Here is a 13,633-nt window from a genome sequence, read left to right as displayed (position 1 = left end):
GTGTGGTGGTATTTGACTGATGTTTTCTGAATTTAAAAGCTGACTTTCATTATGATTGTAAAGACTTGAAGATTTTATATTTAAAAAAAAACCCACTAAAAATAGCTTAAAAGAAATCTAGACTTCATCAGAGTACTGATTCGATATCTTCCACATGAGACAAAAATATTAGAATTAGAAAAACTAGTTCTAACCTATATGAATATGACTACTGTTTACAATAGGTTTAACTTACTAATAAAAAAATGAAGCATTTTAAAATACTTCATCTTGAAAAGCGAGTGATGTAATGGTCAAGGTTTAACAATTTGAATCATCTCAAAAGAGCTCAACCAAAAGAATCAAAACTGATTATATCAAAACACAAATAACTAGAAAACTATACTGAAGCTTGAGGCATATCTGGAATAATTACCAAATAGCTATGTTGGTCTCTAGGGATGAATAGGGCACGTAACAGAAAATGATCATACCAAAAGCAGCAGCTCTGAGGACTACGTGCATGCTCTTACAGTGTATTCTTACTCTGAATGCCTTATGTAACATGCTTGTTGTACTTAATATCTATGAACTATTTAAAAAAAAATGCAACTCGCTACATTTGAGCCTAAATTACTGATAAGTAAAAATTAAGTTAACTCTTTCTTCTTTTCTGAGCTTGTAAAATGGCTTTTGGTGCTACAGATCACTGTCGGTGGTTCTCGGGTGTGCCACTGGCACTTATCCATGAGGCGTGGCTAGAAGTTCTTGATGCACATGGAAGGTGACTGGATACTCACTCTTGGATTACTTTAGAATGAATCAAGTCCCTGTTTCACCTGAATGCTGTAATTCAACTGTCTCTAATTTCAGAGAATCAGTTCAAACTCTTACATGTAATTTTTGCATTTATCTCATTTCCCTTTTGAAGAGGTTCTGATTAAGCATGTGCAGATTTGCAGAAGAGGAATTTTTAACAATGTTTTCTTGTCATGGTGGTTTTGGTTTTTTTCTACCTGTGGCATTTCAGAAAAATTTAAAGTGTAATCATTTGGTCAAGCTCAACTACACAATGACAGCAAAGCTGAGTAGAAAAAGGCCATGCTTTTTCTTGCAGAGATCCCAGTCATGGGGTCTTTTGACGACCTGCGTGATAGATCCCAATGCAATTTGTATTATAGCAAGCTTGGTCATTAATGTTAGGTTACATTGTCCACTTGGGCTTTACGCTAGACCTTTTAATTGTGATTGCTCAGGCTTTATCTTTAAGAAGCAAAGGATGAGCTGTGTTGTTTATCTTCATGTCCCTGGAGGCAACTGTATATTTCTGCAATGACTTTGACTGGAATAAACACATTTCCTAGGACTCTACTTGGTACATAGGCAGTAGTTATTCTGTCTTCTGTATCTTACTAGCCTGCTCCTTCGGAGTCTAACCAATTCCTCGAGTGGAAGAGGAAAGCAAGCAGTTGAAGTTATTTAAAGCAGGTCATATATTTCAGTAGTTGTGCACTTAAGAGAAAAGGAAAAAAAACTCTTAAAGTCACTAGCATCATGACAACATTCTTGCGCGGACCACTAGGGAGAGGCCAGGTTTTATAGACTAATACAGTGATAAAGGAGAGTTTTATTTCAGTAGTATGTCAAATGTGAAGTCTAGTAATGGACGTCGATAAAATGCAGCTAACAGTTTAACTATTGCTAAACGTGTGGAAGAAATAAAGGAACATGAAGACTTGTCTCAGTTTGTAAAGAGTGAGATCCTCATTGTGTGATGCAGCAGACCTCAGGAGTGTCTTAATCATTGGTTACATCTGTAACATAGCAGTTGAGCCAATCTGAACGCAAAGATGATTGAGTGAGTTCATAATCAAAGTTAACAAAAAGCTAAACTGAAAGAACTTACGTAAACCCAGATTTTTAGGTATAATTGAATGAAAAAAAGAGCTCTTCGAACAACAGAATCTTTTAACTAATTATATTGCTTCCATACAGAAAAGTATCCTGTATCATACAGAAGTCACTCATATGTACAATAAACATGTATGTATGAATAATATAGATATTGTTTTCTAACAGAAACCAGATTTAGCAAATGTTGCAGGCAACTTTATATTATAACTGAATCTGTAAGTATGCAGACGTACATATTTAGAATAGTTTGTGTAGCCCCAAGACCCTGTTATTTTGATATTGTTCTCAATAGCTCTTCTGCTGGTTTTAGCTGTTTCTTCCAACCTGTCCTAAACTATTATATAGTACTATTATGCATAAGTCTTGCAGCATTTTACCTCAGGTGAATCATTGATGTCAAGGTATAATAGGTCAACAGTCAATAAACTCAAAAAATTAAAATGTGTTTAGATCACAGAAGTTAAACTTGATACCTCGTTTATTTAGAAAACGTTATGCCTTTTGCATGCTTTCTAAGAATTACACGTTCATATGAGAATCTGAAAATGACAAACGTTTTCTACATCATATGCATCTTATAGCATCTGCAGAATACGCTTACTGTGAAAAGTATGACTTTTATTTAGCAAATGTCAATACAGGAGTCATGACACTGAACGCTTTTTGAAAACCTTACTGTATTTTAGACAGAACAACAACACACCGTCACCCATCTCCAGTACGTCGCTTGGCCTGATCATGGTGTTCCTGATGACTCCATGGACTTCTTGGAGTTTGTGACCTGTATGAGGCCAAAGAGAGTAGAGAATGAGCCGGTCCTTGTTCACTGCAGGTACCTGTGTTTTAAAATTCTGGTTATAGGTTTGCTTCAGCCATAGAATGAGCATTTGCTTTGAAAAGTTTGTCTGCAAGACAAGAGATTCCTTGAATGAAATGAAAATGTTAAATTGTGCAATACCAGGATTCACTGTTGAAGACAGAAGCACTGGTGTTGTATCTAAAGGATGAGTTTCTTTTCTCTCTCTTTCTCCTGCAACTTTTTGGTGAAATGGCTTAGTTATGTAATTATCATAGAGCTGATAATCTGCTATGTAAGTTGTTCTCCATTTTCATCCTCTACCGCTGTTGTAACCTCATTTTGAATGGTACTGTGAATTTTTTTCTGCTGCTCATGTGCCTGTCAAAAAGCAGTCAGTTAGCTCTTACCTTTTTTTTAGTCAAAAATACCAAACCAGTGCATTCAGACTTGTAAGCAGTTATAATTGTTAAAAATCCATTTACCTTAAGTGAGGTTTTAGTTTTATTTATATAAAAATTCTTTTCTTTTTAATAATTGGCAGGAAATATTACTGAAGTTGCTTTAAAGATAAACTTTGCACTCTGTTCTAATTTTATAAAGGTCTTCCTGTAACTTCTAAGGCTACTTAGCATCCTAGTATTAAGACTGTGATATGAATCTGGTGCATTGCAAAAACCTAATTTTATAGACTTATTTTTCTATTACATTTCACAGTGCTGGAATCGGTCGCACTGGTGTATTGGTCACCATGGAAACAGCCATGTGCTTAATTGAAAGAAACCAACCTGTTTATCCACTGGATATTGTACGAAAAATGCGAGACCAGCGAGCTATGATGGTGCAAACATCAGTAAGTGATGGAGAGGAAACATCATTTTCTGTATATATGCTGCATTTGTCCAGTTTTAAAACAGATCAAAAATTTTTTAAATGATCTGGTTGTATGAGTCTTCAGTTGCCATTATATTTCATGCTTCCTACATTTATCATAACATAGCATGGTGGCAAAGGCTGCTTTGCTTGTGAGGTGTGTATTTAACTTTTTTGTAAATATTTCTTACCTTGCCATTAAAAGATAATTGATTTCTATACATTGCAAGTCGTTAGAATGCACAAAGTCAGACTTGCACGAATAATCTGTTCATGTCCCTTTGCCTAAATTCTCTGCAAGAAGCTAGAATAATTTTTTGCTTTTCATTCTAGTACAGATCCTTATAGGAAGTTATTAAACTGAAGGTAAAATTAAAGGGTTTGTGGTATGATTTGAAGAGAGGAAGTGGCTTTTCAAGAGCCTACTTTAGGAGTAGAAATTCAATAGGAACAATATATGTATTTTTTTCTAAATTTTGCCACTACGCCAGTTTGGAAAAAACAAAGGGCAAGAATGAAATTCAGGAAAAGTTGGGTAGTATCAATTAATGAAATGTGAAAGTAGAAGGTGATTTTAAGATGGAATTGGCTCAAAGACAATTTGAGATCATGAGGGCAACTTTGTGTCAGCTTTGGAAATGAACATTAGAGACAAAGGCTGAAGAATGGGAGGCTCTCCTTTCTTGAGTACAGGTTGGATGACAGAATATTAAGTGTGGGTTATCTCAGAGAGCTAAATGCCCTATGACAAATGGAAGTAAAGGCGTCTAGACCCACAAAGTCAACAGCTAAATTGGGCATTTCTGCCTCTCGTCTTCAAAAGAAAATGTTTCCACTCGATCAAGGGAAGGAAAAAGGTTACTCGAGAAGACAAATTCTATTCATTAACAGATTAATGACCGCAGAAGCTAGCATTATGATTGACTAGTTGGGGGTCAAGTCTTGCTTTATCAAAGAGTGTGAAAGCGTCAGGAATTACGGTTGCTTATGTAACATTAGAGCGCTCTGTGAGCAGAGATTGTTCATGCATGCTGCTGGCAGTCTTGGTCATTGCGTTAGGAGTGCACTCTCTGGAAGTGCATCGGGACTGTATGGTCGAGGAGGGAGCTGTCTGAATAGTCCCCTGCCTGTTCCTCGTGGAAAGGGAAGCTGAGCTTATGACAAAGGATGTCATGAGATGAGAAACACTAGCCTCAAGCTTAAGGAAGCTGAATGTTGGCTTCTGAACTTGTACCTCTCTACACCCCTCAGTTTCTAAAATGAACTGAGCAAGTTCAGGCTTAAATTTTCTAGAGGTGGTTGTCTTTTTGAGAATCAGACATGAGAACCTGAAGTAAACTTCAGCTTGCCAGAAGGCCGAGTCCCTCTTGTTACAGCAGAAATCAGCAGGAATTGTCCTTGTATTCTACAGTTTGATATAACTGAAGAATATGGGGAATAGTGATAAGTACACTAACAATCAGACCCTGAGTGTGGAAAACTGATTATCTAAAACAGGATTCTTTACCTTGTTTGCTGTATTCCACAGTTCACTATCAGCACAATCAGGAGAGGGGTGATCTGAAGGAGCAATACTGTGAAAATAAATTCACTTGTTATTTCTGAAGTATGCAAATACTGTTGTGAAAAGCCAATGAGCAGAATTGGCATACTGTGCTGTAAATGAGACACAGAAGCAAGCACTCGACTGTGAGAAAACAGAACACCAAAGACCTGCACGTTAACATTTTGATTCTATCCTGGGTGCTCTATCGCATTCCCATGCCTGCATTCCAGCTAGCTCCACTGCTCATATTTGATATTCAGCTTAGGGCTTCTGGGAGAAGCCATTAGGGATCGTTGTGTTGTAATAGCCTTGCCTGAAGCATGCTCAGCTGCCCTGTGGGGATTGTGTGTGCGCTCCAATTCTAAGATGATACACATAGCCAGATGCATGTTGTGAGTTAATATCAGACAGGGCATACTCAGTAAGTAAGAATGGACTCATCAGAGCTATTAACTAGTCAGTTTAGTGTCTGCTGTTAGTCCTGAGACAGCTGTCATTTCTCAGAGACCTGTAACTTGGTCATTGGAAACAGCCAAACAAAAGCTTTGACCGAAATAATAAAGCTACAACAAAATTTGTGTAACCATATGGCCCTTCATTTAAAAAAAAAAAAAAAAAAAAGAGAAAAAAACCCCTAACCATTATCTTCCATTAAAGAGAAATTAGAGATACTAAACAATACAGAAAGCAGTGCTTTAGGACATACATAGTAGAACTAGTTATCAGCTCAGTGAGCGGTAAGAATGCATGCAACAGATAAGAGCAAAGAAAACAAGTAGTCAGTCTTAGAGGAAGCAATGCTGAAGTGCTCGTTCTTATTTGTTAGGTAACTTGATCATACAAGATAACAGAAGTATTGAACAGAGAGCTAAATATCACACTTGGCTTGTTCAGGCAGTAGAAATATGCAAATGACAATAACAATGAAGAGAAAAGTCAAGGTAATTAAGAAAGACAAAAGAACAGAATGATATTGAAGGTGGGAGTAATTGACTGAAAGGTTGAAAGAAAAGGCAGGAAAATCAAGATGCAGAAAATTCATTTCCATCCCCCAGTTTGCCTTAAGTTTTTCTGTACTTTAGAGAAAATGTATTGCAGGTTATGGACAAGAATAACATCCCCAGCTACTGTTATTTAAATGCAGCCTAAGGTCCTTCACAGTCCAAGCATTATCTTTTAGTCCTGTCCTTTGGGAGATACTGGGAGAATGTTTCCAGATGCTCCTGGAGAGGTGATGAGAGCTGACATACAAGGGCAGCTGGGAGAACATTTCAAAGATGTAAAAAGGGATTTAGAAAATGTGAAGCTGCACTTCTCTGAATATATAACATGGAGCTTTGGGGAAAGGTGTTCATTTTGGGGTTTTGACAATAGTGAAAAGTACTTTTGGAGGAGAGGTATGCTTTGATCTTTGTAAGTTCTTTTAAATTTCCATCATCTTGTGTTCTCGGCGTTGTTAGTCACAAAAATGTTTTCAGGCTATGTGGATTTTTAGTTCTGCACTAGTCCTATTGCTAATGTCTCCCTGTATCACTCTTCAGAAAGAGGCTCACAGGCTAATTGCTTTTAACAAATAGGTACATCACAAGGTCGTGGAAGAAATAGTCTTTGTAATAGTATAATTCAGAAAAGAAACGCTAATCTAATTGGCTAATACTTTTTAAGAACTAAATAAGCTCAAAATGTTGGGTGACAGAACAATTAATGTGGCTGCTACTCTTCAAAAATATTCATTCCAAAGGTTTTGATCCCATTCTGTTACAGAAGATGTGTGGTCTGATTACAAATCAAAAATAAGGTGACTCCATCTTCTGCAATAGGGTAGGTGGTTTAAAAAAAAAAGAAGTGTTTAGCAAGGCAGTTGGGCCTATATATGGTAACTTTAAATGCATTTTTGGTCATGTAACTTAAATGTGCCGAGTCATATGTAACTGCAGGATTGGCAAGGTTAGAATACTTGTAATAATCAAGTAACTACCAAGAATATAGATGAGATGTATAAAGACCATAAGTAGCTAGTTAAACTTAGTCAGAAGAATCATATAAATTTGCATAGCTTTTACAAATAAATCCTATTCCCTGAGATTTAAGTGTGGATTCCTTTAAATTTGGGGACTGTTTTCCTTAGTGTGAGGTTTTTAATATTTGCCCCTCAAAGAAGAGTAAATGTTACCTTTGTTTACTGTGAACACAGCCGGGAGAGTTGGATTTTCTCCTTCCATTTTTCTATCTCCTCTCCTGTCATTGTCCAGGAGAAAAGGAAGCAGTGGGACTGTTAGTCCTATTCAATATTACTGTATAATCAGGAGTTTAATTAACCATCCGTAAATGTTTTTGTTTTTTTCTTTCTTATACAGAGTCAATACAAATTTGTTTGTGAAGCTATTCTTCGTGTTTACAAAGAAGGATTGGTTCGACCACTGGATTCCAGTTAGCACAGCAGTGAAGGATGAATTCTTATTTCCCCTAAAAAGACTGCTCTTTAACTAAAGCAAGGGCTTGTTTCTGAAGGCAACTATAATGGACTAGAAGCCCATGAAAAGACAGATGAGCACATTTGAACTGTGGCACTTTAAATTTCTCAAAAAGATTGCTAAATCATGTACAGTATAACAAAGTCATGTAGATAAATATATGAGAGCAATTGTGTGTAATATGCTTTATTCACATAGACAACCATAAACAATCATGGAAACCTTAATACATGTCTTTTACTGCCTTAAAACACGCTTCACTTTGGAAGTTACAAAGGTCCTTGTGTTTCCTTTGAAACAGCAGAAAGAAAACTCATAGTATTGAAATGATTCAGCTTAAGAAGGTATTTAGTATCTTTGTATTGTATAAAAGCTCTTTGAAGGTGAATAGTTGTAACTTTCTTGTTGGGACACTAAATATTCATGGCAATGTAACCTTGACTTCTGAAAGGCTGACAAAGAGCTTTAAAGGCTAATAATGCATAACTACTGTACATTAAGAGCTGGAGAAATTAAGTATTCAGATACCGTAAATCTATTAGTAAGTACGCCAGCTGTTATAATACGCTTCCTAGAAATCGTATCTACTGTATGTGATGTGCAAAATAATGCTGCATTTAAGCATTTATGCAGATGGTACAATCTACATCTTCTGTTGATCAATTTTAATTGCAACTTGCCCTTTTAACAGTGACCTACTTCTTACAGTTTTAGTTATTGTACTCCTTTTCTGTTTCTGCTGTCTCTCCTTTATACTCGTTTTTCACTGCTGTTTCTATACATGGACTGAAAATATTTTAATTTAAATCGAGGTTTAATTTTCTGTCACCTTTGTTTCCATGTGTATTTATGAGTTCCTAGATGTAAATGTGGATTAATGTTGCACACATGTACTAGACTTTTGACTTACTGTATATGCAAAGTAGTCTAATCCAATACTGGAAGAAAAATTACTACTGAACCCATCAAATATGTTGCTGCTAATTCAAGGTGTGAAGCTTATAAGGGCACAGGTGTTGCTAGTGTTCAGATGGTGATAAAATGTTGACTTGCTGCCCTTCAGCAAAAACTGCTCTTATCCAGTGAAACACGACTCCCTTTTGCAAGAGTTCTGCGCATTTACTGTGTTTCTTGCTTTATGGAAATGCAGCTAAATTCACATGAAGACTTACGTGGAAAGAGGGAATGAATTTGTACAATGATGAATAATTCACCCTAAGGTACACTGGTCTCCATTTCATTTCAAATGGGAGAATTGGACTTTCTGAACAATATAACCACATTTGTATGATGTTAATTTATTTTGTGTGTGCTTTTTGATTACCCTGAGATAGGTCTTCATTTTCGAATAGTGTTTAAAAAAAAAAAAATATTCTAAGAGACTGTTTAAAAATCTGTTATTTAAAAGATTAGTCCTAAATAAGGAAAAATTTTTATGGGGCATATTAGCTGGGTGTTTATATGTGTATAAAAGAAAATTAGATAATTTTCTTTTTAGATATATATATACACACATATTCAGATATATTTTAGAATTATGGTTTGTATTATGGATATTATCATTTGTATCTGGAGTTTCATTATAGAAACTGCCACAGCTGTACAATATGCATCTCTCATGTTACCAGAAGGTTATGTTTTTTTCCCCAGGAGATAGCTGAAAAGTGAATGTAGGATGTGCTGAATTGCTGACTCTTGTCTTCTGTAGGCTTGGTCCTTTCTTCAAGATTACATTATTTATTACAGGTAAAGATGATACCTGGTTACTATTGAGTGATCAAAAGAGTTTTAATTGGAACATGCAGGGTAACTGGCAACATGGAAAGTGTCTTGGCTTTGTTAGGTTGAAAGGTGAATAGGTTTGTGCTCATTCTTGTATACTGCATTCCAGATTTCACTTTCGCTGAAGTTTTTGTAATACTTGGGATCATTATCCTCTTGCTTGATTGGGCACGGATGGGAAGGCAAGAGACTGTAACTAGTTCAGTCTTAACGTGCTAAACTGCATCCAGTCACTCAATCTGTCTGTGACTCCAAAAGTAAAATGATACTGGACGTGCACATGTTGCTTGGGAAGCTTTTTTGAAAAATGCATGTGGAGAAAGGTTGTACAAGTGCAGGCTGCCTGCTGCTGTTAGAGACAATATTGACCAGTGAGAAAACCTCGTGGCTCTTTCCCACGTGAGGAGTAGTGGGCACTAAAGAATCTGTGCCTGCTGAGTGGTTAACAAAAGCCTCCTTTTTGTTATGTGTGTGCCTTTCTGTTAAAACATCTCTTTTTTCATTATTTTTTTTTAAGTTTTGTTGTGCCCAGGTCTCAGTCATCCCTTGCAGTTGGCATGACTTGCAATTAATAGGTTGTGAAGAAGTGAAAAAGGCAAGGAGCAAAAAAGCAAGAAAATAAATAGTAAGAAAATATTTAGAGCATCTCTTTGTGACATCTGTTTCTTTCATGGAAGTACTTGATTAAACTTACGGTTTATTTGTGTTCAAGGTTATTGTTATATTCCTATCGCTATTTATGTTTCTTTGTGTTGAACATGTATTTACCAAAACACTGTAAACGGATTCCTTATATAACTCCAGCCTCAAGATACATGGTGTAGGCTTGGCTTACATTAGTATATGTGTGTTTAAATGATGGTGGTCGTATTGTGACAACAAATGCTGCTCTTGTTCTGGTAAACTTAGATGGTTTCGGTAATACCATTCATGAACTCTTATTTGGACTTTAATAAGTTGTTTGACATTGATGGCCACTAAGAGACTACTCAAAGCTATAAAAATAGTAATCTCTGTAATATTTGATTTATTTTTTTTGTAAAACCATAGAGCAAATATTAACTACGCAAGTATCTTGTACATTGTGTCCATCTTTATTTCAGTCTTGCTGGGTTTTGCACATGTACCTGTAGGGTCCATAGGGGAGAATGAAGGGGTTTTTGTCTTCTCTCTGTAGTGTGTGATGACTTTGCACTGAATAATGTATGCCTTAGATCTGATCTTGCAATGAAAGCGTAATTATGAAAACATCTTCTTAATGCTGGCTTTTGTTTCCACAAGAATTAGGAAATTAAAAAGACACAGAGTTGATTGACTTTTTTTTTTTTTTTTTTGGTAGCAGTTGAAACTCCTAACACAAATTTTTTAACTGTCAAGCAATTGACAAATAGCAGAAAATGCTGTGAAGTCAAGATTCTGTATAACCTTCACAAACAGTTTAACTTCGGGTTTTGCCTGTGCTTGTGAGATCATGACAATAAGTATTCAAAATTTCTAGCATGGTGGTGGATGAAGAGGGAGAAATAAGCCTTTGAGGTTTTCATCACTGTGAAATATGCTAACATTTATTCTTCAGAATTAAACAAATTTTAACTAAGTGGCTTTATAGTTGATACAGAAGTAACTAAAATGCTTATGCACAGTGTCTTCAGAAATATCGCAGGGGAACACTTCTGAGACAGAGGTGGGAGGGACAGATCTTACCACGTATGGAAAATAAGAAAAACGGTGCCGTAAACCATGAATGCCTTTTGTGTAACAGGATGTATGAAATATGAATCATTAAAATACAACCAAACCTTGAATAGTGGTGGTGTTTTGAAAAAACAAACAAACAAAAAAAATTCTGTAATCCAGGGGTTTGCTTTCAATAATCCTGTCTTTTAGGTGTTGGTACTAAATTATATGCAATCAAAATGTACCTAAGAATTCAGCAATAGCTCTTTGTATATGCTCATTGTTTTTAATGTTTCTCTTTTTTTCCCCTCCTTTTTTATACTATGCAACACTTGGTGAAAAGTATAGCTATATTTCAAAAGAACTGTAGTTCTGAAGTATCTAATGAACTATGCATTTGCTTTATTACAAGCATAATATGATACCGTTTTACAACAAAAGTTCTCCCGTGTAGATAGTGTTCTTATGTGTCAGACTAAATGCATAAATGATCCACTGATTGAATATGTTGAAAAGTCACGTATGGTTCATATTCAATCAATTAAAATTTAAACATAGTTATTTCACTGATAATGGCTTTATTGTTATTGCTTTATTGCTGAAATGTAGCATCTAAGTGCAAGTTTATTTTACTCATTCACATAAAGCCTTTACAGAAAGAGCATGTGCTGGGAAATATTTGTATTTCAATTGGTAACCTGCAATTAGTCTACTTGGTTAAAAGCATTTATCAATTGAAACTATACAGGGGTAAAGTTGTGTCATTAAATACTTTATTCAAAGGCAGTTGAAAGCCAAGTGAATGATTAATTCATTATATAAAACATAATGTTTTGATTAAATGGATTCTCTTGCATTTAAGTTCTGACACTGATAGTGTTAAGCCATCTCCGATGACTGTCTGTTTTAACAATAGTATTATATTAACATTTTAAATATAGCAATCTAATGCAATATGATTTAGTTTTAGTGTACTTTAACATATTTAATGTTCCAGTTGTTCAGTAGCTGTACAAGCTTCAAAAAATAGTATCCACAATCACTGAAACTTGTCGTCTTTTTTTTTTTTTAAAAGAAAAGTAAGTTTCACTGAATGAAAAGGAAGGAGTAGCACATGGTATTGATGGATTTAACCATTTTTTCAGCTCAGACTAACCCTGTGACAGTAGTGGTCTGATTTGACCACTGATATAAAGAGCAATTGTTAAGGACCAAGAATATAATGGAAAAAGCAAATTGTGTGGGCTGTTGACACTGTTTAGTTTTGGCTATAGTTAAGAGACTAGTAACTATTGTCTTTTTTTTTTTTTTTTTAAGACAAACTCATCTTAAGAGGTGACTTTGCGATTGCAGAGTAGAATGTGCCTTTATTGACTCTCCTAATTTTGTTGCAGATTACTTGGATAAGAGTCTTAGATTGTGTATTATTTTGAGCTTAGCTGCAGGTTTTGCATCTTTAATGAAATTCTTATTTAAAATATTAAAGCATTGATTTTAATAGGCATTAATGAAACACTTCGGTTTACCGTTAGTTGCTCAACCTCTGTTTTCTTGGCTTTCATGATATCGTTTCTTGAGTTGTCATTGTTTTACCTTATAAAACCACTCTGAGGTTTCCCACAACTGTAAAACTGGCTTTGTCGTAGACAGGCCAAGTGATGTTGCTGTTGCTTAAGATATAATGTTACTTGTATCTGCTGAAGGTGCAATGTGATGTTCAGACCAGCCTGAACTGAGCTCCTGTCTGAGGAATTTAAACAGTGCTGCTAACAGTGGTAAAAATCATAAAGATATTTTGAAAAAGCGTGTAGGAAATGTTTTGTTGAGGGCGGATAAGACCTGATTTTTATTAAAAAAAAAAAATAATTGTGAGGATGAAAATGTTTTTAACAGATAAGGTAGGGGTAGGAGAAATGCAAGATTTTTTTTCCCTTTGCAGAAGGCTATTTTGTGTTTTAAATGCATCATTTCTTTTGGAGCAATTCTTTTACTAAAGAGCCCTACCGTTGTTGGGATTTAATTTTTCTCAAACTGACCTAGAAAATAATTTTAAGGTTTTTAAGTTGAACTTTTTCCTCATTTACTGCTTTGTCCTTTTAAGTGACATTAAACAAAACTGAACTCTTTTCCTTCTAAAAATTATTTTGACTGTTTTCATTTGGTGTCTTTTTCTGAGACATAAATGGAACCGCAATGTGGCTGGGTAACTAGTGAGGTTGCCACGCATGATAAGAGGAAACAGCTGCTTTGCTAGATCTATTAAATCCTTTACCTAACATCAGTTACCAACTGAAACCAGTGTAGCATCATATTTCTATCAGCCTTTTGCAGAATAACCATTTTGTACATAGGAAGTCTTTGGAGCTTGCTGTCCCACGCGTTGGGAAGTCTTGTTGTGCTAAGCTAGAATTAATGCTTTAAAAAAAACAACATTGAAATCTGAATCTTCAAGTAAGGAAGGACTATTTACCAAAATCTATACAAAACACGCTTATAACTTTAACAAGGGAAAAAATAGTTTCTCTGTAAAAAAAGCAAGCTGCTAGAAGTGAGTGTCGTCTTTGCTGTGGCTGCATCTTAAGTAGTCATAAA

At 35.5% G+C, this 13,633-nt stretch overlaps 1 protein-coding gene across 4 annotated transcripts in view; it reads left to right on the top strand.

Moving 5' to 3' along the window:
- Positions 1-12,120, top strand: part of PTPN3 (protein tyrosine phosphatase non-receptor type 3) — a 173,843-nt gene extending 161,723 nt beyond the window's left edge. For all 4 annotated transcript variants that reach the window (XM_052788055.1, XM_052788054.1, XM_052788057.1 and 1 more), the window contains 3 exons: positions 2,580-2,725; positions 3,407-3,542; positions 7,466-12,120. In XM_052788055.1, the coding sequence (XP_052644015.1) occupies positions 2,580-2,725; positions 3,407-3,542; positions 7,466-7,543 (360 nt within the window). In that variant the 3' untranslated portion in view covers positions 7,544-12,120. The remainder of the gene's footprint in view (positions 1-2,579; positions 2,726-3,406; positions 3,543-7,465) is intronic.
- Positions 12,121-13,633: the final 1,513 nt, after the last annotated feature.

This window comes from Harpia harpyja, chromosome 5 (assembly GCF_026419915.1).
Source record: "Harpia harpyja isolate bHarHar1 chromosome 5, bHarHar1 primary haplotype, whole genome shotgun sequence".
Taxonomy (NCBI): Eukaryota; Metazoa; Chordata; class Aves; order Accipitriformes; family Accipitridae; genus Harpia; species Harpia harpyja.
The sequence above is the reverse complement of the archived record's forward strand: the minus strand, read 5'-3'. Positions and strand labels throughout refer to the sequence as shown.